This window comes from Pan paniscus, chromosome 18 (genome assembly GCF_029289425.2).
Source record: "Pan paniscus chromosome 18, NHGRI_mPanPan1-v2.0_pri, whole genome shotgun sequence".
In the NCBI taxonomy this organism is placed as follows: domain Eukaryota; kingdom Metazoa; phylum Chordata; class Mammalia; order Primates; family Hominidae; genus Pan; species Pan paniscus.
In genome coordinates, this window is record NC_073267.2 from 77,509,313 (window position 1) to 77,537,168 (window position 27,856).

Genomic DNA, 27,856 nt, shown 5'->3' on the forward strand with positions numbered 1-27,856 from the left:
TACTGTCTTTATGAGTTGTAATACTCACTGTGAAAGTCTGCAGCTTCACTCCCGAAGCCAGCGAGGCCATGAACCCACGGGGAGGAACGAAGAACTCCGGACTCGCCGCCTTGAGACCTGTGACACCACGAAGGTCTTCAGCTTCACTTCTGAGCCTGCGAGACCGCGAACCCACCAGAAGGAAGAAACTCCGAACACATCCGACCATCAGAAGGAACAAATTCCGGACACGCCACCTTTAAGAACTGTAACACTCACCGCGAGGGTCTGTGGCTTCATTCTTGAAGTCAGTGAGACCAAGAACCCACCAATTCCGGACACAAAAAGACCCCAGAAAAGTCTACACATCAAATGTTAGTTAACAGTTATCCTCTCGGGAAGAGATCTACCTGCACCCTGATCAGTTTGCATCTCATTTCTTTATTATGGTGATACTGGCTAAGGGAAATCATGGGTAGTGCTGGTGAGGGCTAATCAGGGTCATGGGGGTTGGGGGAGGCACCACAGCAGTAGCTGAACCTTGCTTCAAAGGTCTGGATCGGGCATGGAGGAGTGGAGAGGGGATCCAGGGTTGGCTAACAGCCCAGCAGAGGTCTAGTTTGGGCATTACGACAACTGTTGTGGAGGAGGCACAGGTGGATTCTCTAAGGCATGGAGTTGAGGGACAAGATCAGACTAGGTCTCTTGGTCCTGAGAGCATGAGGGGGCTTGGTCTGACACGTTATTTCACCTGGGGCAGAAATCCTCCTTAAAGACAATACAAGGCTAGCCTCCAGCAGCTCCTCGTCATTTCCTGTTGAAAAAATCCTGGTGCAGGGGAAATAGATCTCAAAACTGCATCTGGGGCCGGATGCGATGGCTTACCCCTATAATCCTAACACTTTGGGAGGCTGAGGCGGGCAGGTTGCTTGAGTCTAGGAGTTTGAGACCAGCTTGGCCAACACAGTGAAACCCCATCTCTACTAAAAATACAAAAATTAGCTGGGCAGGGTGGTGTGTGCCTGTAATCCCAGCTACTGAAGAGGCTGAGGCAGGAGAATCACTTGAACCTCAGAGGCGGAGGTTGCAGTGAGCCGAGATAGCGCCATTGCACTCCAGCCTGGGCAACAGAGCAAGACTCCATCTCAAAACAAACAAAAACTGCATCTGGGTCAGCGCAGTGGCTCATGTCTGTAATCCCAGCACTTTGGGAAGCCAAGGCAAGCAGATTGCTTGAGTCCAGGAGTTTGAGACCAGCCTAGGCAACATGGTGAAATCCTGTCTTTACTAAAAATACAAAGTATTAGCCAGGCGTGGTGGTGCGCACTGGAGGTCCCAGCTACTCCGGAGGCTGAGGTAGGAGAATCACTTGAGGCCAGGAAGTTGAGGCTGCAGTGAGCTGAGATCGTGTCACTGCACTCCAGCCTGGGCAATGGGAGTGAGACCCTGTCAAAAAAAAAAAAAAAACAATGCTGGGGATGGTGGCTCACGCCTGTATTCCCAGCATTTTGGGAGGCCAAGTTGGGTGGATCACCCGAGGTCAGGAGTTCGAGAGCAGCCTGGCCAACATAGTGAAACCCCGTCTGTACTAAAAATACAAAAAAAATTAGCCGGTCCTGGTGGCAGGTGCCTGTAATCCCAGCTACTCGGGAGGCTGAGGCAGGAGAATCACTTGAACCTGGGAGGCAGAGGTTCTAGTGAGCTGAGATCGCGCCACTGCACTCCAGCCTGGGCAACAAGAGGAAATTCCGTCTCAAAACAAACAAACAAAAAAACCCTGAATCTGGGTAGCATCTGAACTTCCTGGGCCAGTTGCTGCTGAGAAAGGCCAATGACACAGACCGAATCTAAATTATCTTCCCTCTGCGTCTGTCTGTCTCTTGTTTTTCCACCTGGGCTCCCTGATAAGTGGGCATCCCCTTCTGGGCACCTCAAGAAGGGCCTTGGCCTCTGGCGACCACTTCCCCTTGTTGGTTGCTGTCTGCTCCTCCTCATGCCTGGGGGTTAATGGCCAAGTGTGACCCAGCTGCTTCTAGCTTTGGTTCTCTCAGGAAGGGCAGAGAAAGGTCATGTTTATTTTGGTCTCCCATAAACCTCCCCGGCCTGCCCAGAAGGTCTTTATTTAAGTGACTTGGAACAACATGAAGAATGGCAACTTTGCTAATAGTTTAAGAAAAGTGCAGAAGCATTGCATGTGCACCTGTTTCCTATATTATTATTATTATTATCATTATTATTTTAGCTTAGTTTTGTTTTGTTGTTGTTTTTGGGTTTTGTGTTTTTTTTTGTTTTGTGTGCTACTCTGTCACCCAGGCTGGAGTGCAGTGGCGTGATCTCGGCTCACTGCAACCTTTGCTTCCTGGGTTCAAGCGATTTTCCTGCCTCAGTCTCCCAAGTAGCTGGGACCACAGGCGCGTGACACCACGGCCGGCTAATGTTTTGCGTCTTTAGTAGAGATGGGGTTTCACCGTGCTAGCCAGGATGGTCTCGATCTTCTGACCTTGTGATCCGCCTGCCTTGGCCTCCCAAAGTGCTGGGATTACAGGTGTGAACCACCGCTCTCAGCCTATTATTTTAAATTGTTTTGCTGGGCATAGTGGCACACGCCTGTAATCCCAGCACTTTGGGAGGGCAAGGTGGGTGGATCACTTGAGTCTGGCAGTTTGAGACCAGCCTGGGCAACATGGTGAAACCTCGTATCTACAAAAAATACAAAAATTAGCTGGACATGGTGGTGCGCGCCTATGGTCCCAGCTACTCAGGAAACAGAGTGGGGAGGATCACTTGAGCCCAGGGGGTTGAGGCTGCAGTGAGGCATGATTGTGCCACTGCACTCCAGCGGTGACAGAGACCCTGTCTCAGGAAAAAAAAAAAAAGTATTGTTTTAATGGGCAGCCCCCAGAACTGGAAGAGGTTCAGAGGACTCCCTATTTCCTACATTAGACATGTGAAAAGGACAGGGCATGAAGTTACAATTAATTTTTTAAATGTTATCAAAATAATACATAAGCACAGTTTAAAATGTTTGCTTATGGTTGGCTAGGTAAATCAAAGTTACCCTACTCCATCTGGGCACAGTGGCTTACTCCTGTAATCCTAGCACTTTGGGAGGCCAAGGTGGGAGGATTGCTTGAGTCCAGGAGTTCGAGACCAGCCTGGGCAACATAGGGAGATCCCTGTCTCTATAAAAAAATTTAAAAATCCTCCTTCTAAGTGAAGTAATGAAAAAAAGAAAGCTGGCTGGATGCGGTGGCTCACGCTTGTAATCCCAACACTTTGGGAGCCCGAGGCAGGTGGATCACGAGGTCAGGAGTTCGAGACCAGCCTGGCCAATATGGTGAAACTCCTTCTCTACTGAAAAAAGAAAAATCAGCTGGGCATGGTGGTGCATGCCTGTAGTCCCAGCTGTTCAGGACACTGAGGCTGGAGAATCGCTTGAAATCGGGAGGCTGAGGTTGCAGTGAGCCAAGATCACGCCACTGCATTCCCGCCTGGGAGACGGAGCAAGACTCCATCTCAAAAAACAAAAAGCCAGGCCCAGTGGCTCACACCTATAATCCCCCAGCACTTTGGGAGGCCGAGGCGGGTGAATCATCTGAGGTCAGGAGTTCGAGAGCAGCCTCACCAACAAGGTGAAACCCCATCTCTACTAAAAATACAAAAATTAGCTGGGCATGGTGGCGGGCGCCTCTAGTCCTAGCTGCTCGGGAGGCTGAGACAGGAGAATTGCTTGAACCCGGGAGGCAGAGCTTGCAGTGAGCCAAGATTGTGCCACTGCACTCCAGCCTGGGTGACAGACCAAGACTCTGTCTCAAAGAAAAAAAAAAATCCAGAAAGTTAAAATAAAAATAAATTAGCTGAGTGTGGTGGTGCACGCCTATAGACCCAGCTACTTGAGAGGCTGAAGCAGAAGCTTCATTTGAGCCCAAGAGTTCAAAGCTGCAGTGAGCTATGATTGCGCCACTGTACTCCAGCCTGGGTGACAAAGTGAGACTCTGCCTCAAAAGTAAATAAATAAATAAATAAATAAATAAATAAATAGAGATGAGCTACTCAGAGGGAACACGGAATAGGGTCCACCTCCTGCCACCAGATCCACCACTGTTTTCATCCAGTGCTGAGCCCAATCACCTGGGTCACCTCAGGCTCCTGTCAACAGTCTTTCCTTGAACAACTGGTGGCTGAAATGAAGGATCCCCCACCAACCACCAGCACTGGGAGACGATGCCACCAGTCCCCATTGCAGAGAAGGAAACTCAGGTCTGTTTCTATGTCCAAAACATTTATTTTCAGGAAATATTTGTGCCTGCACAACAGGGGAACTTTGTGGGGTGTCTGTGGCTTGCTACAGTGACATCTGGCAGGACTAACTGGGTCATCAGAGCCACAGAATAAGGACTGGGAAGGTGGCCACAACTGCAAGGACTGGGGCCATGTGGGGGGAGGACTCTGAGACTGACCACTTGGCTGGTAACTTGGCTGTCCAGTGTATGGGAATCTCAGTGAGTTCCTGGCCTGAAGTCAGACTCTGTCTCTGACGCAGACGTGAGAGGTCGGAGTGGCAGGAACTGCTCAGCTGCTCATCCGGGAACTTGTCCTCCAAGGGGCTTTGCCATTTGTTTTCTTCCTGTACCTAGAGGTGGCAGTCGGTGCTCAGCTTCCACAGCTCTCCTTGATACACCTGCTCAGACCCCTTGGCTACTCTCTTGCCCAGCCCAGAGTACCTTTTCCACTTGTCTGAAGACCCGCAGCAGGTTTCCACGAAGGACACCCTGAAGCTCTTCCTCACTCCAGCCACGACTCAGCAACTCCTCTATCAGGACCGGGTATGTGGACACGTCTTCCAGCCCCTGAGGGAATCTGTGTGGCCACCAGCCAGTGGGTTTCAGACCTGATTCCCTGATCATGACTCAGAACCACAGTCCAGGGTCTATGAAACCCCAGCCCTGGTCAGGTATGGGAAGTGGAGACTTGGAGAGAGTAGGTAATTCTCCTCTGCTCTTTATCCTTCAGAAGGAGGCCTCAAAACCTCCTTGAATATTTATCAAAACTTATTGAATCATACTATTAAGATCTATGCCTTTTACTGAATGTAAATGGTCCCCCCTACCAACCAGAGTTAAAAAGAAGAAAATGGCCAGGTATGGTGGCTCACACCTGTAATCCCAGCACTTTGGGAGGCCAAGGTGGGCGGATCACTTGAGGTCAGGAGTTTGAGACCAGCCTGGCCAACATGGTGAAACCCAATCTCTACTAAAAAGACAAAAAAGAAAGAAAGAAAGGAAAGAAAGGAAAGAAAGAAAGAAAGAAAAGAAAGAAAGAAAGAAAAGAAAGAAAGAAAGAAAGGAAAAATAAATTAGCTGGGCATCATGGCGCACACCTGTAATCCCAGCTACTTGGGAAGCTGAGGCAGGAGAATCGCTGGAACTCAGGAAGCAGAGGCTGCAGTGAGCCGAGATTGTGCCACTGCACTCCAGGCTGGGCAACAGAGTGAGCCTCTGTCTCAAAAAAAAAAAAAAAAAGAAAAGAAAAGAAAAAAAGAAGAAAAGGCCCAGTGAGGTGGCTTAGGCCTGTAATCCCACACTTTAGGAGGCCAAGGCAGGAGAATCACTTGAGTCCAGGAGTTCAAGAGCAGCCTGGGCAACACGAGACCCCATCTCTGCCAAAAATAAAATTATCTGGGCATGATGACACATGCCTGTAGCCCCAGCTACTTGCAGGCTGAGATGGCAGGATCGCTTGAGCCCAGAAAGTCAAGGCTGCAGTGAGCCAAGATTGCGCCACTGCACCCCAGTCTGGCCAACAGAGCAAGACCCTGAGAAGAAGAAGAAGAAAAGGAAGAAAGAAGAAGGAGAAGGAGAAGAAGAAAGAAGGAGGAGGAGGAGACAAAGAAGAAGAAAGAGGACGAGGAAGAAAAGGACAAGGAGAAGGAGAGGAAGAGCTTCTTCAGAAAACAGTGGTTGCAAACACAGCCACTGTGCACAGGGCTCACACCAGACCTTGCTGATGGTCTGCTCAGGGAGAGTGAGTCTCCTGGGCTTGGGGGTACGTGCAGTGCTGGGCACATGAGCTCTGTCTGGTGGTTTGGCCAAGTATAATGTCCTAGAGTGGGATCACTGGGATGAAGACAAACAGGAGAGCCCAGAGAACTGATCCCGGGAGTGTGGTCAAGGCCTAAAGGACGTGATGGCTATGGTGACCGTGAAGGCCCCACTGCTGTACAGCTAGCCCAAGACAAGCCACAGGGAAGGCACTCACTTGCCGGCCCCATCATAATCTCCACCAATCCCGATGAACTTGGATCCAATGACAGCCTTGATGTGGTCGAAGTGATCTGGGGAGGGGGCAGGTGGAGAGTCAGCTGCGTAGGGCTTCCAGGGCAGGGGTGCCACTGGGGCTGGATGGCACTGAGTCTCCTTCTTGCAGCCTGTGGGCCAGGCAGGCTAATTCCTTTATGGCCTGCCACATAGCTTGGCAACCTGAGAAGCCTGAGGTTTGACCTGAATGGATTCAGCTGGTTCTGGCCTGGATTTCAGGTTTGGAGTGGATCCACAGAGCCACTTGTCTGGGCCATTTCCCACCTAGGATTAAACCTGCCTCTAGTCTCTTTGAGAACCTGGTAGGAACTCTTTTCTATGGTTGTGGGAGATGACGGAGGGACAAAGAGTACAACTGACAAAGACCCCAGAGACCTAAGGGGCCTTCCCCTTCTAGTCTCTTGGCCAGAGGCCGAGGAAGGGTGCTTTGGGGATCCCCCGCAGAGGCGCAGATAGTTAGCACTCAGGTTCTATGTGTGGCTTCCTCCCTTATACCCATCAGGACCGCAGCACTGACTCTGTGGCTGCAGCTCCATGTGACCAACGTGCTGTGTACTGTCCATCACTGCATTTTTTTCAGTGAAACCACTGGGACAGTCCTGGGGCCCTCCCAAGTCTTCAGGTGCAAATCAGAACTGTTCAGAGAGCCCGGGAGAGGGAATTACCTGCCACAGTGGACACATTGGCTGATGGGTTGCACTGTATTACTCCCATGGACAAAGACACCATCACGACGCCACCGTTCTTCTTCTGCAGGGGCGGGCAAGTGGACACTTAGCCTGGCCCCTCAGCAAACTGCATTCCTGCCCTGCCACCCTCTGGATCCCTGGAGAGGGTGTTCAGCTCTGACTTCAGGAGTCAGCGGAAACTTCACCTCTCTGGTTTTGTATGAATGGAGGAGTCTAGGCCCTGGTCTGGCATAGGTGTCTTGGCACTTGCTTTGAGGAGTAGAGGAATATACATATTTACCATCTAGAACCCCCCACTCCTGGATGTGGACTGTGGGGTTGTGGGGCAAAAGATGTTCAGCCTGAAGTTGGAAGAAGTGGAGGGAGCAGGGCCTCAGGTTCGAGGGCTCCTGTTTTTTGTTTTTGTTTTCCATGGCAGGGTCCTACTCTGTCACCCAGGCTGGAGTGCTGTGGCGTGATCTTGGCTCACTGCAACCTCCGCCTCCCAGGTTCCAGAGATTCTCCTGCCTCAGCCTCCCAAGTAGCTGGGATTACAGGAATATGCCATCACACCCGGCTAATTTTTGTATTTTTAGTAGAGACGGGGTTTCCCCATGTTGGCCAGGCTGGTCTTGAACTCCTGACCTCAAGTGATCAGCCCACCTCAGCCTCCCAAAGTGCTGGGATTACAGGTGTGAGCCACTGTGCCTGGCCAAAGGGCTCCTGGTTTGAACCTCTTGCTTTAGGTTCCTGGGCTGGGCAGTTTCTCACCAGAAGCTGCAGGATGTCATCAGGAACATTCCGAGCACTGTTGCACACACCCCGGGCAGCCGAGTGGGAGAAGATCACAGGTGCCTGTGACACTTCCAGGGCCCGCCGTGCCACAGCATCTGAGACGTGGGATAAGTCTACCATCATGCCCAGGCGGTTCATTTCTGCCACCACCTTCTGCAGGGACATGTTGGGAGAAGGGTATCAGGGGTGCACATGTGTATACATTTATTTGTAAGAAACAGCTGGGGTGTGCACATTTGTTTGGGGTGGAGTGTGAACCAGGGTCCTCACCTCACCAAAGTCAGTCAGCCCGCTGATGTTGTTGTAGAAGGAGTGGACGCCCTTAGCGGAGCTCTCTGCCCTGCAGGGTGGCCAGGAAGCAGTCTGACTGGTAGCTGTTCCTCGGCCTCAGGAGTCTAGAGGCCCTACCCACCCTCCATCCCTGCACCCCCCTGAAACAAAAACAGGGATCCAAAATGGGCCCTGCAAATGGGCCATGCCTGGCAGCAGGAGGGCCCTGCTGGGTCCAGTCTTTTTTTTCCTTTTCTTTTTTTTTTTTTTTTTTGGCAATAGAGTCTCGCTCTGTCACCCAGGCAGGAGTGCAGTGGTGCTGTCGTGCCATCTCAGCTCACTGCAACCTGCACCTCCTGGGTTCAAGAGATTCTCATGCCTCAGCCTCCTGAGTATCTGGGATTACAGGCGCGCACCACCACACCTGGCTAATTTTTGTGTTTTTCGTCAAGATAGGGTTTCACCATCTTGGCCAGGCTGGTCTCGAACTCCTGGCCTTAAGTTATCTGTCCGCCTCAGCCTCCCAAAGTTTTGGGATTACAGGCATGAGCCACCGCGTCTGGCCAGGGGTCAAGTCGTATTCTGAAAACCAGAATCCCAGCTCCCCTCCCCACTCCAGAGTCAGTGCCAGATCCCATGGGTAAAGCTTGTTCTGGGCCCACAGTGACCTCAGGCAGATCTCTGCCCCTGCCTCAGCGGTCCCACACCATCTGCACTAGGCTCACCAGGGTGTGTTGCAGGTGTGGGTGAGCGTCAGGTAGCGCACTCCCAGCATGTAGAAGGTACGTAAGATGGAGAGGCTATTGTCCAGCGAGTGGCCACCCTCTACACCGATGAGGCAGGCCAATTTCTGAGTGTCGTTCAGAGCTGGGGGCAGGTAGGTCAGGTGATTACTTTCCAGGGCTGGAGTAGCTCAATCAAGTTCCTAACGCTTCCCATCAACTTGCCTACCTTTAGCCGAGGTCACAAGCTCCAGCTCAGAATAGGAGGCACACATGCGGCGTATGAGGTCAATCTGCTCCAGGGTGAGGCGCAGGGCATCCCGGTCCTGGGTCTGGCATGGCACATAGGCTGACCAGAACTGGGGGGAAGGCCAGGGTTTGGCTTGGACGGGGGCTGCTTTGGAGGACCCTGGACTGCTCACAGCCTCCACAGCTGACAGAGCACCCAGTGGGCCAGGAGGCCACATGTAATGTACTGCTTCTTCCACAGGGTCTTCCTGGCCACCAAGCTGGCTCACTGTAGCCTCTGCAGCCCCCAGCATCCATATCATGACACTTTTTGGGTCACTATGGTAACTGAGTTCTCACGTGACTAACTTGTGATCTCTGGGGTCCCCACTCTCCCCATCATCCCCCAGCAGCCATGCTGTGGCACCTCGTGTATCCCTGTGGTACCTGGGCGCCCACGAGGCCATCTCTAAGCCTGTCCAGGCTGGTCTGGCCGTAGCTGAAATTGCGCAGGTTAACATCCTGTAGCCCTTTCTGGTAAACCTGCCTTAGGACCAGGGGCAGGTCGTTGTGGCTGGAGGGATGTCAAGCCAGGGTCAGGTGAAGAACAGACAGATGAGCCTCTTAGCCCTCCAGTTCAGGAAGGACACATCTGGGGATCCCCATCCCTCATTGTCACTTGACTATACTGAGATCCTCTGAGGCCCGGGCTAGGAGTGCCCACCCAAGAGAGGATGACAGAGGGGAAAGGGTACCCATGCATGACGGGAGAGAGGGCATCCAGGGGTGGTGTGAGGGAGCCTCCTCCACAGCCCTGCATACTCTGGGACCCTCCCTTGCCCAGTAGTGTGCTCAGCTCCCATCGCCCCCTTGCAGCAATTACGCACCCGTCCACGAGCGGGAAGTCCCGCATCAGGGCCCGTGCCTGCTCTCGCAGGCCCTGGGTGCTGGGACTACTGAGTGTGGTCGAGGGAGCGTAGGTGCCCGGCATGGTGTGGGCTCTGGGGGCGCCCAGCGTGGTGAGGGCTCTGGGGGAGCCTGGCGTGGTGTAGGCGCAGGTTACAGGCTGGAGCAGCAGCAGCAGGAGCAGCAGACTCAGCAGAGGCCACCGACCAAACGTGCCGGGACCCTCGAGGCCGGAGGGCTGCATGTTGTGCAGGGCCGGGCAGGCAGGCAGGGGTGGCAGTCAGAGAGCCTGAGAGGGGCGGGCGAGGGGCAGAGCGCGACGATGGAGTCCCGACCCTCGATTCAGGCCACGCGGCGGCGTGGCCTCAAGAGGAGGGTAACGAAGTCACAGGGCCCCGCGAAGGTTGTGCGGAGAGCGGCAGCACCGCCCAGTACAGCCACCAGGGGGCGCCCAGCCCTCCCGCCGTCATCCCCAAGGGCGCTCCCGCCGGCTGGGCGGATCCCTGTCCTGGGCGCCCACTCGCGGCCTGTCTTAGGGCCCTCCACCCTCCCTTTTACTCCTCCCACTGTCCCCAGGGGGCCGACCCAGGTGGCTCCTCTGCTGCCCCTAGGCTCTCTCTCTAAGAGAGAGGGCCTGGGGTGCTTCCCCCAAACAGTGGCCCTCTGCCCTGCCCTGGGAGATCTGCAGACCACGTCATGTCCCCAACCTCCTGCAACGTGTCCCGGCCACACCCAGGGCCACATGTGTCCCTGTGACCACAGTGCTCTGGGCTCTGGATTTCCTGGTGCTGGGTTGTGTGGGTGGGTGTGGGGGAGAAGATAGGCTCTGGAAATGAGGGGTTAACCCTGTGGACTGGATTCAGGAAGGGGCCCCCTGGCCCTGACCTTCTCTCTCCCGTAACTTAGGCCCTCAAGCCTATACTCTGGGGAATCTCCCAGCTACTAGGACCTGTCAGGAGCACTCCTCCGCCCCCCACCCCGACTGCACATTCTCCAATCAGCCTTAGGAAAGAGCTCCTTCCTAAGGAGCTGCCACACCTCCCCAGGACCCCAGTGGAGGTATGAGAGCGCAGCAAGCATCTGGCCACTGCCAGGGAACATTCACTCAACAGAGCAGGAACCCACATAGCCATCTGCATGGAAGGAAATGAAGTCTTGTCTAGGGCAGCAGGGTCCCCGGCCGCAGCACCTTCCTCCTAGAGCTTCTGGCTGATCTGCTGGCCAGGATACCTCCTACCTCCTTGAGGAAGCCCCGGCCTCGTCCAGGTCAGGAGTAAGGGGCCCGAGGAAAGGCCTGCCACCTGGGTTCTGCAGCCACACTCCTCTTATCTTGTGGCTCCTGTGGCTTGAGCTCTCACAGAAACCTCCAGGGCTGAGTCCCTTCCTTGACGACAGGCCCCACCCCATTCCCGGCCTGGGGCCCTCAACCTAGGTGCCTCCTCCAGGAAGGACCCCCAACCACACAAGCACACAAGCTCACAATCACACAGGCACAGGGGATGTGCCCGCTCACAGAAGCCCCACGACCTGAGATCTTCCGGGACTGTGGCCAAACCCCTTCGTCCTCAGAGACCTTTGCCTCCTCCTGCCCCTCAGGCTCTCAAGACTCTGCTCTGAACCTTGGCACCCGTGGAACCGCTTCATTTTTTGGAGCCTCCCCCACGTGGCAGGGCTGATCAGTGCATGGGTAGTGTGACCTAAGCCTGACGACGACTAGAGATTCAAGAAGGCCTCCTAAAAAGAAAATGAACCAACTCTTCCAAAGGGACTGGAGGTCCCAAGCTACCCAGGAGGGGAAGTGATCCCAGATTTGATGTATTTTAGGGACTGCACACTTGATGTTGCCCAGTGTCTGCTGTCCAGGAGGAAGGCAGATCGATGGCCAAGTGCTCGAGGTGGGTTAACTGTCACGTCTACTGCTGCCGAAGGGGGCCTTTTTTTGTTTGTTTTGAGACAGAGTCTCACTTTGTTGCCCAGGCTAGAGGGTAGTGGCACAATCTTGGCTCACTGCAATCTCCGCCTCCTGGGTTCAAGCGATTCTTGTGCCTTAACTTCCCGAGTAGCTGGGACTACAGGCATGCGCCACCACGCCCGGCTAAATTTTGTATGTTTAGTAGAGATGGGGTTTTGCCATGTTGCCCAGGCTGGTCTCGAACTCCTGGTCTCAAGCAATCTGCCTGCCTCAGCCTCCCAAAATGCTGGGATTACTGGAGTGAGCTACCGCACCTGGGCTTTTTTTTTTTTTTTTTTTTAATTAAAGACTGTCTTGCCTTCTTGCCCAGGCTGGTCTCAAACTTCTGGCTTCAAGTGATGATCTCGCCTTGGCCTCCCAAAGTGCTGGGAGTATAGATGCGAGCCACTGTGCCCAGCCCTGCTGGAGGGTTCTATAGGGAGGCCCACTGCAGATGGTGAGTCCTCTTGGGCTCTGCTTCAGAGAACAGTAGGGCGTGTCCCAGATCTGGGTGGTTTGGGTACCCCAACACAGGCTTCCCTCCTTCTCTCCATCATCCACTGCTGGTCAGCAGCTCCCCACACCCACTGGAATAGTGAGAGGGAGGAGAAGCTCTTGGATTTGCTGGTCTCCAGGTCAAAGATGTGGGTTTGGGGATAAACAGTTTATTCTGAGAGCCCCAAGAGGTAAGGGGCATAAAGAATGAGGAACTGAACCTGATCATTATGTGTTATATGTATTGAAACATCACTATGGGTGGGGCGCAGTGACTCACACCCGTGATCCCAGCACTTTGGGAGGCCGAGGTGGGTGGATCATCTGAGGTCAGGAGTTCGAGACCAGCTTGGCCAACATGGGGAAACCCCATCTCTATTAAAAATACAAACATTAGCCGGGCTTGGTGGTGCGCGCCTGTAGTCCCAAATACCTGGGAGGCTGAGGTGGGAGAATCGTTTCAACCCAGGAGGCAGAGGTTGCAGTGAGCCGAGATTGGGCCACTGAACTTCAGCCTGGAAGACAGAGCGAGACCCTGTCTCCCCCCGCCAAAAAACAACAACAACAAAAACAACAAAAACAAAAATCACTATGTACCCCATGAATATGTGCAAATTATTATTATTGTTTTTGAGATAAGGTCTTGCTCTGTCACCCAGGCTGGACTGCAGTGGTGCAGTCTCAGCTCACTGCAGCCTTAACCTCTCAGGTTCAATCAATCCTCCCACTTCAGCCTCCCGAGTCTGGGACTACAGGTACTCGCCACCACACTCGGCTATTTTTTTTTTTTTTTTTTTTAGAGACAGGGTCTCACTATATTGCCCAGGCTGGTCAATTATTATTTGTCAGTTTGAAAAATGTAAAAATAAGGAAGGGGTAGGTAGGAATAAATAAATAACAGCTGACAGAGTAGGTGAGGAGAATTCAACTTTTTGAATTTTTTTTCTTTTTTTTTTGGGACAAAGTTTTGCTCCTGTTGCCCAGGCTGGAGGGCAATGATGTGATCTTGGCTCACTGCAACCTCCACCTCCTGGGTTCAAGTGATTCTCCTGCCTCAGCCTCCTGAGTCACTGGAATTACAGGCATGTGCCACCACACCTGACTAATTTTGTATTTTTTAGTAGAGATGGGGTTTCTCCATTTTGTTCAGGCTGGTCTTGAACTCCTGACCTCAGGTAATCCACCCACCTCGGCCTCCCAAAGCGCTGGGATTATAGGTGTGAGCCACCGCACTTGGCCAACTTTTTGAATTTTTTTTTAAGCTTCTCTCCAGAGCCCGAATGTCTGACCTCCTGGGACTTGGGGTACCTGCTAGCTCAGCAGAGGCAGGCTGAGTTGAGCCAGTAAAAGTGAGCACTGTCTCTGTAGGAGATAAGCCAGACAACACAATTTTCCATGATATGCAACTTCAGTCCTCAAACTTGGCCTTGAGGGGACCATACAAAGCGAATCACAGACACACCCAGACTTGTAGTTGCAGTGAGCATTATGATGACACCATAGCATTCCAGCCTGGGTGACAGGGCAAGACCCTGTCTGTAAAAAAATAGATAATGATATTATTATTATTATTATTATTATTATTATTATTATTTTCTGAGACAGAGTTTCATTCTTGTTGCCCAGGCTGGAGTGCAATGGTGCAGTCTTGGCTCACTGCAATCTCTGCCTCCTGGGTTCAAGTGATTCTCCTGCCTCAGCCTCCCGAGTAGCTGAGATTACGGGCGCATGCCACCACTCCTGGCTAATTTTTGTATTTTTAGTAGAGATGGGGTTTTGCCATGTTGGCCAGGCTGGTCTCGAACTCCTGACCTCAGGTGATCCGCCTGCCTTGACCTCCCAAAGTGCTGGGATTACAGGCATGAGCCACCCCCGACCCTTGGCCAAATTTTTTATTTTTATATTTATTTGTTTATTTATTTTGAGATGGAATCTCGCTCTGTCGCCCAGGCTGGAGTGCAGTGGCACAATCTCGGCTCACTGCAAGCTCCGCCTCCCGGGTTCAGGCCATTCTCCTGCCGCAGCCTCCCGAGTAGCTGGGACTATAGGTGCCCGCCAACACGCCTGGCTAATTTTTTGTATTTTTAGTAGAGACGGGGTTTCACCGTGTTAGCCAGGATGGTCTTGATCTCCCAACCTCGTGATCCACTCACCTTGGCCTCCCAAAGTGCTAGGATTACAGGCATGAGCCACCGCGCCCAGCTCACATTTTTTAAAATGGAAGAAATAGGTATGGCTTTTCTGTAGGGAATGGGCTGGAGGCCAGGAGATCAGGAGGGGTAAGGAATGAAGGGGCCTGTAAGGGGGAGAAGCAGTGGGAACAGGAAGGAGACATTCCTGGGACATGTTTGGAAGTTGAACCCACAGGATTTGGAGATGCTTTGAAGCAGGGTTGGTGGGAGACAGTAAGGAGGAATCAGCAGTGACACTTAGGGTCGGCTCTGGAGTCAGGCCCTGAGTTTCCCTGCCTCTGCCTTGTTTCCACTCTGCCCACTGCCAGCATCTAGCTAACTTAGACTGTAGCCTCTGACCCCAAATTATCCCTGTGCTCAGGTCTGTGCCACTGATATTGGCAGCTCCTAATGAGAGGTGACAGCGTGCTGGCAGCCCTCACAGCCCTCGCTCGCTCTCGGCGCCTCCTCTGCCTGGGCTCCCACTTTGGCGGCACTTGAAGAGCTCTTCAGCCCACCGCTGCACTGTAGGAGCCCCTTTCTGGGCTGGCCAAGGCCAGAGCCAGCTCCCTCAGCTTGCAGGGAGGTGTGGAGGGAGAGGTGCGAGTGGGAACCCGGGCTGCGAGCAGCGCTTGTGGGCCAGCTGGAGTTTCGGGTGGGCGTGGGCTTGGCGGGCCCGCACTCGGAGCGGCCTGCGGGCCCTGCCGGCCCCAGGCAATGAGGGACTTAGCACCTGGGCCAGTGGCTGCGGAGGATGTACTGGGTCCCCCAGCAGTGCCAGCTCACCGGCGCTGCGCTCGATTTCTCACCGGGCCTTAGCTGCCTTCCCGGAGGGGCAGGGCTCGGGACCTGCAGCCCTCCATGCCTGAGCCTCCCACCCCCTCCATGGGCTCCTCTGCGGCCGGAGCCTCCCCGGTGAGCGCCGCCCCCTGCTCCACGGCGCCCAGTCCCATCGACCACCACAGGGCTGAGGAGTGCGGGCGAATGGCGTGGGACTGGCAGGCAGCTCCACCTGCATCCCTGGTGCAGGATCCACTGGGTGAAGCCAGTTGTGCTCTTGAGTCTGGTGGGGACGTGGAGAATCTTTATGTCTTGCTCAGGGATTGTAAATACACCAATCGGCACTCAGTATCTAGCTCAAGGTTTGTAAGCACACCAATCAGCACCCTGTGTCTAGCTCAGGGTTTGTGAGTGCACCAATCGACACTCTGTATCTAGCTACTCTAGTGGGGCCTTGGAGAACCTTTATGTCTAGCTCAGGGATTGTAAATACACCAGTCGGCACTCTGTATCTAGCTCAAGGTTTGTAAACACACCAATCAGCACCCTGTGTCTAGCTCAGGGTTTGTGAATGCACCAACTGACACTCTGTATCTAGCTACTCTGGTGGGGCCTTGGAGAACCTTTGTGTCTAGCTCAGGGATTGTAAACGCACCAATCAGCACCCTGTCAAAACAGACCACTCGGCTCTACCAATCAGCAGGATGTGGGTGGGGCCAGATAAGAGAATAAAAGCAGGCTGCCTGAGCCAGCAGTGGCAACCTGTTCTGGTCGCCTTCCACACTGTGGAAGCTTTGTTCTTTTGCTCTTTGCAGTAAATCTTGCTACTGCTCACTCTTTGGGTCCACGCTGCTTTTATGAGCTTTAACACTCACCGCGAAGGTCTGCAGCTTCACTCCTGAAGCCAGCGAGACCACAAGCCCACTGGGAGGAACAAACGACTCCAGACGCGCTGCCTTAAAGGCTGTAACACTCACCACGAAGGTTTGCAGCTTCACTCCTGAGCCAACAAGACCACAAACCCACCAGAAGGAAGAAACTCCAAACATCCAAACATCAGAAGAAACAAACTCCAGACGCGCTACCTTAAGAGCTATAACACTCACCGCGAGGGTCCGCAGCTTCATTCTAGAACTCAGTGAGACCAAGAACCCACCAATTCCGGACACACTAAGACAAGATTTCACTAGTGTGTGCTGTTTCCCCTGCAAGGGGGAGGGCACAGAGATGGCTTTGGGTGAGGTTAGGGGGAGGATAGGCCTCCTGGTTGGCTAACACTTGTTTACTTCTGGGGCATGAGTGTTCATGTGAGCCCACCATGCCTGGCCTGTTCCTCTTTTAACAAACTCTGGTCGGACATGGTGGCTCATGCCTGTAATCCCAGTAATTTGAAGGTCGAGGTGAGAGGATCTCTTGAAGCCGGAGGTTTGAGACCAGTCTAGGCAACATAATGAGAACTCTAAGAAAAAGGAAAAAAAAAAGTGGTGCATGCCTGTGGTTCCAGGTACTTACGAGGCTGAGGTGGGAGGTTCGCCTGAGCCCAGGAGTTTAAGGTTGCAGGGAGAGATGATGGCACCACTGCTCCCTAGCCTGGGCGACAGAGTGAGACCCCATCTCTAACAAAATGAAAACAAGATCTAATGCATCCTCCTGCCTGAAGTTCTTCTGTGGCTTCTCATTGCAGAAATCTACCGAATTTCTTTCTTTGGCTTTCAACTCATGGAGAGTCTGCTCTCACCAGCCTCTCCAGTCTCAGCAAATAGCACAAACTTTCCTGTCCTCCAAAATCTGGCCACCTCAGTGATGCTACATCCCCCCATAGAGCCTTGGCACAACCTCAGCCTCCAACTGGTAGGGCTGTTGAGGCAAGGCCAGGATAGGAAATCTTGCTACCAGGAAGGAGTAGGTGGGTGAACAGCTTTTCCCTCTACTTCCTCTTCTATGCAGTGTTTGCATAAATCAAGACCTGCAGAGGAGGCAGCAGTAGAAACAGTTTGCTCCAACGAACAAACTTATTCTGGTGTGCAGCTCACTCGCCCCTACTCATCTCCAGTGTATTTCAAGAGTATGCAGGGAAGGAAAAAGTCAGGCTGAGTTATAGCTGCACAGGCTGCCTCCCATGCTCAGAGTGCAGAGGTGGGGTGCAGCTGGGGCTTACTCAGTATCCAGCAGTGCCCAGATGATGATCATCTGCATCCAAGCCCCTCTGGTCCTGGAGACTCATGCTTCCTTTTGATGTCGCCCTGGATCTGCTCCCATGATGTCTGATACAGACAATTCCCAAGAAACAATAGTCTTCCAAGCCAGAAAGCAGCCTGGCCACCGTAGACAAACATCCTCCAATCACCAAGCTGAAGCCACCCTTCCTGAAACGTCAAATAGCTAACATAACATTTTTCTTCCACAAAAGGAAGTCAATGTTTATGTTTCTAGGAGAAGTGCAATAACCCCAAATGCATCTTTATCTCCTGAATGCATCTAGAACCTTCTGCTCAAGCCTTACCAACCAACCCCTACCCCGCCAGCCTCTCTGTCCAACATTCCTGGGGTGCTTTTTTTTTTTTTTTTTTTGGAGTGCGATGGCACGATCTCGGCTCACTGCAACCTCCACCTTCCAGGTTCAAGCGATTCTCCTGCCTCAGCCTCCCAAGTACATGGGATTACAGGCATGCACCACCAGGCTGGCTAATTTTTGTATTTTTTTTTAGTAGAGATGGGGTTTCACCATGTTGATGAGGCTGGATTGTCTCGAACTCCTGACCTCGGGTGATCCACCAGCCTTGGCCTCTGAAAGTGCTGGGATTACAGGCATGAGCCACTGCGCCCGGCCTTTTTTCTTTTCTTTTTTTTTTTTTTTTTTGAGACAGGATCTTGCTCTGTTGCCCAGGCTGGAGTGCAGTGGTGCCGCTTTGGCTCACTGCAACCTCCGCCTCCCAGGTTCAAGCAATTCTCCAACTTCAGCCTCCCTAGTAGCTGGGGCTACAGGCATGCACCACCATGTCCAGCAAATTTTTGTATTTTCAGTAGAGACGGGATTTCACTACATTGGCCTTGAACTCCCGGCCTCAGGTGATCCACCTGCCTTGGACTCCGAAAGTGCTGGGATTACAGGCCTGAGCCACTGTGCCTGGCCCTGGGTTGCTTTTTGATGGAGACGATTGATGACTTGGGTCCCATGTGTACCATTGAGTTCCTCTTGCAGCTGGGTTCTGCCTGATTTCAGACAGTACAGAGGATCTGGGACAGAAGGTTGCATGCTATCCCATGTCCTTGAGGTAGTGCCATCAGCCGAGGGTGGGGAGGAGGCAGGAGGGCCCTGGGGTGCAGGAGCTGGATCCAGCAAGGCCATTAAAAGTATCTCAGGGGACAAGAGGTGGTGGCTCATGCCTGTAATCCTAGCACTTTGGGAGGCCTAGGCATGAGGATCGCTTGAGGCCAGGAGTTCAAGACCAGCCTGGGAAACATGGTGAGACCCCTTCTCTACAAAAAAATTTTTTAAAAAGTAGCTGGTCATGGTGGCACATGTCTGTAGTCTCAGCTACTCAGGAGGCTGAGGTGGGAGAATTGCTTGAGCCCAGAAGTTAGAGGCCACAGTGAGCTATGGTTGCTCCATTGCATTCCAGCCTCTGGGAAAGAGCAAGACCCTGTCTTAAAAATAAAATACCTTTTCTGAAACATTTTTTGTAAGATTAAAAAAAGAGAAAAGAAGGAAGAAAGGAAAGGAAGGAAAGAAGGAAGGAAGGAATAAAGAAAAGAAAAGAAAAAAATTTTAAAAGGTTGGGTATGGTGGCTCACGCCTGTAATCCCAGCACTTTGGGAGGCCAAGGCAGGTGAATTGCTTGAGCTCAGGAGTTCGAGAGCAGCCTGGGCAACATGATGAAGCCCCGTCTTTATAAAAAATACAAAAATTAGCCAGGTGTGGCAGTGCACACCTGTAATCCCAGCTGCTTGGGAGGCTGAAGCAGGAGAATCGCTTGAACCCGGGAGGCGGAGGTTGCAGTGAGCTGAGATCGTGCCACTGCACTCCAGCCTGGGCAACAAGAGCGAAACTCTTTCTCAAAAAAAAAAAAAATTTCCTTTTAGAGACAGGGTCTCACTGTGTTGTTCACTGAAACTTCAAACTCCTGGGCTCAGGCAATCCTCCTGCCTCAGCCTTCCGAGTTGCTGGTGGAATCTGTGAGAAACATGGTGACTCGGTCAATACCCATGCCCCAGGCAGTTGTGGGGGACAGCCTGTATTCCATGGCGGCAACGAAGTTTTCATCTATGGACAGGGCCTCATCATCACCTGCGGCCTTAGCCTGTTCTTCAAAAAGCTGCCATTGCTGCATAGGATCATTTAGATCAGTGTAGGCATTGCTTATCGCTTTCTTTATGACAAATAGCTTAAAGCGCTGGGTCAGACCTTTTGAGTAGTGCCATTTAGCCAAAGGGCTCATTATCTGGGGGTGATCACAGATGAATGTAGAATTGTTGCAAATCACTTCCAGGAACTCCCCCCACAAGCTTGTCAAGGAGCCTGGCTGTGGTCCTAGGTGGAGGGCACGCAATAGCATTTGCACACAGATATTATCAAGAATTTTGCCAATTGCTTCAGTTTCAAATAGGTTATTTTCTGGCAGCTTCACCCCCAGGGCTTTCTCAAGCTCTTCTATCATGCTGATTCTCCGGAAGGGTAGGGTGAAGTCAATATTGCAGGCTTATCCCTCTGGGACATCTGGGTAGTAGGTGACCTTGTAACGACCTGTATTATGCTTCACCATCCCTGGAACCATCTTCCCCGTGATTTCCGTGAGATTGTGATAGTCTAGGCCATGTAGAACTCAGGGGTGCTGAACTCAGGATTTTACGTCAAATCAGTTCCTTCATTCCAGAACTGGAATGCAATTTCATAAACCTGGTCAATGCCACCAACCACTAGCATCTTATGGTAGAGTTCTGGAGTAGTTCATGTGCAGCTTGTTGTGATAAGTGATGAAAGGCTTGGTCATAGCTCCCCTGGGATGACGTTCATTCATGGGAGTTTCAAGCTCTAGGAATCCCAGCTCATCCAAGAAACTTTTTTTTTTTTGAGACGGAGTTTTCTTGTTGCTCAGGCTGGAGTATAGTGGTGCAATCTTGGCTTACTGCAACCTCCACCTCCTGGGTTCAAGTAATTCTGCTTCAGCCTCCTGAGTAGCTAGGATTATAGGCACCTGCCACCACGCCCATCTAATTTTTGTATTTTTAGTAGAGGTGGGGTTTTACCATGTCGTCCAGACTGGTCTCGAACTCCTGACCTCAGGCAATCTGCCTGCCTTGGCCTCCCAAAGTGCTGGGATTACAGGCGTGAGCCACTGCGCCTGGCCTAAGAAACTTATTATACATGTGATGATCTTACAGCAGATGATAAATTTCTGCCTCATTCATTCAGGATCAAGCCCAAGTATCTCTGACCATACCTTGTTTCCTTGTCTTTGAGGCCAAAGTGAAGATGAGGTAACATATACAAGCAAGGCCACAGCAGTGTGATCTCATAGGGAATGAAGCTCAGCTCATCCTTCTTGGTTTTTCCCAGGATTCCTCTGAATTCCAATTATGTTTCCCCAACGCAGTTTGTTATTAATATGAATAAATTATTCTTCCTGAAATTATAATTCCTGAAATTGGCCATGACTTGCAACTTGACCCCCTCTGCTCAAAGATCATAGAAGTTCATGGCCGGGCACTGTGTCTCACGCCTATAATCCCAGCACTTTGGGAGGCCAAGGCAGGCAGGCAGATCACCTGAGGTTGGGAGTTCGAGATCAGCCTGACCAACATGGAGAAACCTCATCTCTACTAAAAATACAAAATTAGCCGGGCGTGGTGGCGCACACCTGTAATCCTAGCTACTAGGGAGGCTGAGGCAGGAGAATTGCTTAAACCTAGGGAGGAGGAGGTTGCAGTGAGCTGAGATTGTGCCATTGCATTCCAGCCTGGGCAACAATAGTGAAATTCCATCTCAAAAAAAAAAAAGATCATAGAAGTTCAGCTTTCCTCCAAAAGCTTTTTTGGCATGGATCCTATCTGTCACGTTTAAGGTGATACCAGTCAGGAGATCCCCAGTTTGCAGGTGACAATATTCTGGGATGAAGTCAGTGAGGGAGATGTCTACATGGATCTCGTTGGGGTATGGGTCTTTCCCATTGACCTACCTGACTGCAAATCTTTTTTTTTTTTTTTTTTTTGAGACAGAGTCTCGCTCTGTTGCCCAGGCTGGAGTGCAGTGGCTCAATCTCAGCTCACTGCAACCTCCACCTCCCAGATTCAAGCGATTCTCCTACCTCAGCCTCCCAAGTAGCTGGAATTACAGGCATGTGCCACCATGCCCAGCTAATTTTTGTATTTTTAGTAGAGATGGGGTTTCATCATGTTGGCCAGGCTGGCCTCGAACCCCTGACTTCAAGTGATCTGCCTGCCTCAGCCTCCCAAAGTGCTAGGATTACAGGAGTGAACCACCGGGCCTGGCCTTGGCTGTGGATCTTGTAGTACTGATTTGAGTCCAGGCTCTCCTCCTCAGGACCCACACCATTGTCAGTGGTATGGTTGGTGGCAGCAGCAGTGACCTGGGCTTAGCTGTTTCTCACTGAGCTCTTACTGCTTGGCTGCCTTCTCTGCCACTTTCTTCTCGGCTTTCAGGTATCTCTTCGGCTTGTTCTTGCTCAGTTTTGACTCACCACCATCCACTTTAACCTTGGCCCCTTGTACTGCAGTCATCTTCCCAGAGGGCCTGACCCAAAATTGTGTTTTTTTTCTTTTTCTTTTTTTTTTGAGATGAAGTCTTGCTCTGTTGCTCAGGCTGGAGTGCAGTGGTGCAATCTCGGCTCGCTGCAACTTCTGCCTCCAGGGTTCAAGGGATTCTCATACCTCATCCTCCAGAGTAACCAGGAATACAGGCACCCACCACCACTCCCAGCTAAATATTCACATTTTTAGTAGGGATGGGGTTTTGTCATGTTGTCCAGGCTGGTCTCGAACTCCGGGCCTCAAGTGATCCTCCCGCATCAGCCTCCCAAAGTACTGGAATATAGGCGTGAGCCGCTGTGCCTGGCCCTGTTTTTTGTTTTTTTCACGTGGCCGTGTACTTAAGGAACCAGCCTTATCGTGTGGGTGAGAAAATTGAGCAGCTGGTCAGATGAGGGGTTCCTTCAATCCCTCTACTTCCAGCTGCTGCCTCTAGGAAAGGCCTCAAATTCCTTACCTCAGCCTCCTGGGATTACAGGCGCACGCCACCATGCCTGGCTAATTTTTTTATTTTTAGTAGAGAAGGGGGTTTCTCCATGTTGGCCAGGCTGGTCTCAAACTCATGACCTCAAGTGATCTGCCCACCTCAGTCTCCCAGAGTGCTAGGATTACAGGCGTGAGCCACTGTGCCCAGCCTCAAATTCCTTACATCTATCAGTTTGTCCGGGCATCATTTCCTGATCACCCACTGGTGCTGGCCATTTGCTGGGGTGTGCAGTGAGGTGGCTGGATAAGTCTCCAGCTATCACATGTGCTGGCATAAGCACATGGGGGTGGAGGGTGGGCTCTGTAGGGGCCCCCAAGATCCAGGAGCCAGTGCTGACCAAACATCTAGACAACATGTGTGATTTCACATTTAACCTCAAATTCAGACTTGCTGTCTCTTGCTTAACCTAGTCTGCTCATCCCCGAGGGCTATCAGACCTGTTTCTGCAAAAACACTGTGAAGTCACAGCACACCCTGCCCCGGAGCTCTCTAAGCTTCCTGTTTTTATGCAGAAAGCCTGCCTTCCTGTGAAGCTGACCATGTGAGATCTCACTGACTCCGCATCTGGGTGAATCTGAGAAGCTTAGTTAAAAACAACAACACAAAACTTTTTTTTGAAACTGTATCTCACTCTGTGGCCTAGGCTGGAGTGCAGTGGTGCCGTCATGGCTCACTGTAGCCTCAAATTCGGGGCTCAGGTGATCCTCTCACCTCAGCTTCCCGAGTAGCAGGGACTGCAGGGTGGTGCCACCACACCCAGCTAATTTTTTTTTTTTTTGGTAGAGATGGGATTTCACCATGTTGCCAGGCTGGTCTCAAACCCCTGGTCTCAAGTGATCCTCCCACCTTAGCCTCCCACAGTGTTGGGATTACAGGCATGAGCCACTGTGCCCAGACCAAAAAACTTTTTATAGGGAAAATTGCAAATACATGAGAAAGGAGAGAGAAAAGTGTATTAACTCCCATGTAGCCATCACCCAGTTTCAAAGATTACCAACTGATGGCTCATCTTATTTCATTTATGCTCTCACTCACCTCTTTCTACAGATTATTTTAAAGCAAATCATAGACATCTATTTCATCCATTTTTAAGTATGCCTCTCTAAAAGGTAAGGGCTCTTTTTAGGCTGGGCACGTGGCTCTTGCCTGAAATCACAGCACTTTGGAAGCTTGAGGTGGGTGGATCACCTGAGGTCAGGAGTTGGAGACCAGCCTGGCTAACAAAGCGAACCCCATCTCTGCTAAAAATACAAAAATTAGCTGGTTGTCGTGGAGGGCGCCTATAATCCCAGCTACTCAGGAGTCTGAGACAGGAGAACTGCTTGAACCCAGGAGGCAGAGATTGCAGTGAGCTGAGATCGTGCCACTGTACTCCAGCCTGGGCAGCAGAGAAAGACTCTGTCTCTAAATAAATAAATAAATAAATAAATGGTAATGGCTGTTTTTAAAAGACAACTATAAGCCAGGTGCACTGGGCCATTCCTGTAGTCCTAGCTATTTGGGAGGCTGAAACAGGAGGATTGCTTGAGCCCAGGAGTTTGAGGCCAGACTGGGCAGCATACTAAAACCCTGTTTCTGAAAAATAAAATAAAATAAATAAATATATAAATAAATGGCAATTACCATACCATTATGACCCTTATAAAAGTTAACAGTACTTTTCTTTTAAAATTTGTAGAGACAGGGTCTTTTTTTTTTTGAGACAGAGTCTCCCTCTGTTGCCCAGGCTGGAGCGCAGTGGGGTGATCTCGGCTCACTGCAAACTCCGCCTCCTGGGTTCACGCCATTCTCCTGCCTCAGCCTTCCGAGTAGCTGGGACTACAGGCACCCGCCACCATGCCCAGCTAATTTTTTTGTATTTTCAGTAGAGACGGGGTTTCACCATGTTAGCCAGGATGGTCTCGATCTCCTAACCTCGTGATCCACCCGCCTCGGCCTCCCAAAGTGCTGGGATTACAGGCGTGAGCCACCGCGCCTGGCCGAGACAGGGTCCTGTTTTATTCCCCAGGCTGGTGACGAACTCCTGGGCTCAAGCAGTCCTCCCTCTTTGGCCTCCCAAAGTGCTGTGATTACAGGCATGAGCCACCACACCCAGCCACTTTTTTTTTTTTTTGAGATGGAGTCCTCGCTCTGTCGCCCAGGTTGGAGTGCAGTGGCGCCATCTCGGCTCACTGCAAGCTCCGCCTCTCGGGTTTATGCCATTCTCCTGCGTCAGCCTCCCGAGTAGCTGGGACTACAGGTGTCTGCCACCACGCCTGGCTAATTTTTTGTATTTTTAGTAGAGATGGGGTTTCACCATGTTAGCCAGGATGGTCTCAATCTCCTGACCTTGTGATCCACCCGCCTCGGCCTCCCCAAAGTGCTGGGATTACAGGTGTGAGCCACCATGCCCGGCCTTTTTTTTTTTTTTTTTTTGAGATGGAGTTTTGTTTTTGTTGCCCAGGCTGGAGTGCAATGGCGTGGTCTTGGCTCTCTGCAACTTCTACCTCCCAGGTTCAAGGGATTCTTCTGCCTCAGCCTCCCAAGTAGCTGGGATTACAGGCACGCATTAACACACCTGGCTAATTTTTTTGTATTTTTAGTAGTGACGGGGTTTCATTATGTTGGTCAAGCTGGTCTTGAATTCCTGACTTCATGTCATCCGCCCACCTCTGCCTCCCAAAGTGCTGGGATTACAGGCATGAGCCACCATGCCCAGCCCAATTCTTTAGTATCATAAATTATCTATCATGTTCAAATTTATCTGATTGTCCAATTTTTAAATAATTCATTGGTTTGAACTGTAATGGAGCTCAGACCGCCCACATTGTAAATGGTTGTTATGACTCAATCTTCAGGTTCTTCTTTTTTTTGTCTTCCTTGCAATTTCTTTGTTGAAAAAATCACGTCCTTGTCCGTTAGAGTTTTCCATGTTGTAGAGTTTTCTGATTGCATCTCATGGTGTCATTTAACATGTTCCTGTGTCCTTGTGTTTTCTATAAACTGGTAGTTAAGGCAAGCTTTTATTTATTTAAAAATTTTTTTTCTAATTCTTTACTTTTAATATTTTTTGTAGAGATGGAGTGCTGCTGTGTTGCCCAGGCTGGTCTCGAACTCTTGGGCTCAAGCAATCCTCCCACCTCAGCCTCCCAAAGTGCTGGGATTACAGCCATGAGCCACCATGGCCAGCTGAGGGGAAGCTTTTAATACTGTGGATTTCTAGGCCAGTACCCTAAAACTTTAGACTGGTGTGGGTGCTGGGGATCACTTTTTTTTTTTTTAAGACCAAGTATCGCTCTGTCACCCAGGCTGGAGCGCAATGGCGCGATCTCAGCTCACTGCAAGCTCCGCCTCCCGGGTTCATGCCATTTTCCTGCCTCAGCTTCCCGAGTAGCTGGGACTACAGGCACCCACCACCACACCTGGCTAATTTTTTTTTTTTGTATTTTTTAGTAGAGACGGAGTTTCACCGTGTTAGCCAGGATGGTCTCAATCTCCTGACCTTGTGATCTGCCCGCCTTGGCCTCCCAAAGTGCTGGGATTACAGGTGTGAGCCACTGCGCCTGGCCGGGATCACTCTTTTTTAAGAGCCCCAGTTGAGTCTATTTGTTTCAGCTTTGGGAACTGCCAAACTATCCAGGCCATCCAGGAACCACAAATCTGCTTCAGTCACGCCACGGATGAGAGACTCTGGGGGTTAATGGAGACTCTCACAGGGAACTTTCTGGGAGCCCAGGGCCTGTGCCTCCTTCCTTTAACCCAAGTTAGGAAAACCTATCAGGACCTTTCCTGGCCTCCACGGTATGCGTGTTGGGGGGAGGAGCAACAGTCTTGCTGCTGGGACCCCTAAGGACAAGTGAGTTGCTGACAGTGCCGCCTTTTTCTGGGCTGCTGATACAGGCAGACTTGGGACAAACGTCATGGTGTTTCTTCTCTGCTGACTGCTCCTCCATCCCCCAGTCCCCAGCACCAGCTGTCCCAGCTGCAGAGAGAGACAGTCCCCCTGGTAACAGCCAGCACCTCACTACCATGGCACGCAGCAGTCAGACGGATCTTTTTAGCATCTATATCAGATTACTTCCCTACCTTATTCATATTCCTCCATGACTTCCCAATATTCTTAAAACAAGATCCACTGTCCTTACCATGGCTGGCACGGCCCACTATGGTCTGGCCCATGCTTACTTGCTTACTTCCTTACTTCTCCAACCACCTTTTTCTTTTCTTTTTTTTTTTTTTGAGACAAGTCTCACCCTTGTCCCTCAGGCTTGAGTACAATTGCTCGATCTCGGCTCACTGCAACCTTCGCCTCCCGGGTTCAAATGATTCTCCTGCCTCTGCCTCCCAAGTAGCTGGGATTAAGGCGCCTGCCACCACACCCGGCTAATTTTTGTATTTTTTAGTAGAGACAGGGTTTCACCATGTTGGCCAGGCTAGTCTCGAACTCCTGACCTCAGGTGATCCGCTCGCCTCGGCCTCCCAAATTGCTGGGATTACAGGAGTGAGCCACTGCACCTGGCCTCCAACCATCTTATTTTTTTTTTTCCTTCCTTCCTTCCTTCCTTCCATCTTTCCTTCCTTCCTTCCTTTCTTTCTTTCTGACAGAGTCTCACTCATTGCCTAGGCTGGAGTGCAGTGGCAGGATCATGGCTCATTGCAGCCTATACCTCCTAGGCTCAAGCAATCCTCCTGCCTCAGCCTCCTGAGTAGCTAGGGACCACAGGCATTCACCACCACACCCAGCTGATTTTTGGACTTTTTGTAGAAAGGGCACCTCCCTATGTTGCCAGGCTGGTCTCAAACTCCTGGGCTCAAGTGACCCTCCCTCCTTGGCCTCCCAGCCACCACATCTTTCAATCTCCTCTATCTTTCTTCCCTGGCCACACTGGCCTTTCTGCTGGCCCTCAAATTGGTCAGTCTTGTAGGCCGGGTGTGTTGGCTCACACCTGTAATCCTAGCACCCTGGGAGGCCAACGCTGGCGGATTACCTGAGGTCTGGAGTTTAAGACCAGCCTGGCAAACATAGTGAAACCCCATCTCTACTAAAAACACAAAAATTAGCCGAGTGTAGTGGCATGTGCCTCTAGTCCCAGCTACTCAGGAGGCTGAGGCAGGAGAATCACTTGAACCTGAGAGGCAGAGGTTGCAACGAGCCAAGGTCGCACCATTGTACGCCATCCTGGGAGACAAAGTGAGACCCCACCTCCAAAAAGAAAAAATGGATCAGTCTCATTCTTACCATTATACTTGAAATTTCCTCCAGTAATGCTCTCCCTTTGACTCCTCACGATTCCCTCACATCTCAGCCACAATGTCATCATCTCAGAGAAGCCTTCCCTAACC

The 27,856-nt window shown here is 51.4% G+C and overlaps 1 protein-coding gene and 1 pseudogene across 2 annotated transcripts; both read right to left on the bottom strand.

Moving 5' to 3' along the window:
* Nucleotides 1-1,046: 1,046 nt before the first annotated feature.
* Nucleotides 1,047-17,550, bottom strand: DPEP2 (dipeptidase 2). 2 transcript variants are annotated; one of them, XM_008964567.4, is made up of 11 exons: nt 17,441-17,550; nt 9,867-10,174; nt 9,427-9,553; nt 8,981-9,110; nt 8,755-8,896; nt 8,030-8,099; nt 7,736-7,912; nt 6,962-7,046; nt 6,238-6,313; nt 4,704-4,839; nt 1,048-4,612 (listed from the first exon to the last, which is right to left on the bottom strand). In XM_008964567.4, the coding sequence occupies exons 2-11, from the start codon at nt 10,127-10,129 to the stop codon at nt 4,358-4,360; spliced, it is 1,461 nt and encodes a 486-aa protein (XP_008962815.2). In that variant the 5' UTR covers nt 10,130-10,174; nt 17,441-17,550; the 3' UTR covers nt 1,048-4,357. The 2 variants fall into 2 exon arrangements, with proteins under 2 accessions (XP_034796376.1, XP_008962815.2); XM_034940485.3 differs by lacking the exons at nt 9,427-9,553; nt 9,867-10,174 and having other exon boundaries at nt 1,047-4,612; nt 17,441-17,531.
* Nucleotides 17,551-19,416: 1,866 nt separating this feature from the next.
* On the bottom strand, nt 19,417-27,815 carry LOC100991709 (lysine--tRNA ligase-like; annotated as a pseudogene).
* Between the last annotated feature and the right edge of the window lie 41 nt (nt 27,816-27,856).

Coding starts and splice junctions, on each gene's coding strand:
- DPEP2 (XM_008964567.4), bottom strand. CDS start 10,129: ATGCAGCCCTCCGGCCTCGAGGGTCCCGGCACGTTTGGTCGGTGGCCT. Junction 8,897..8,980: donor GCTTGTGACCTCGGCTAAAG/GTAGGCAAGTTG, acceptor ACCTGCCCCCAG/CTCTGAACGACACTCAGAAA. Junction 7,913..8,029: donor GGCTGACTGACTTTGGTGAG/GTGAGGACCCTG, acceptor ATGTCCCTGCAG/AAGGTGGTGGCAGAAATGAA.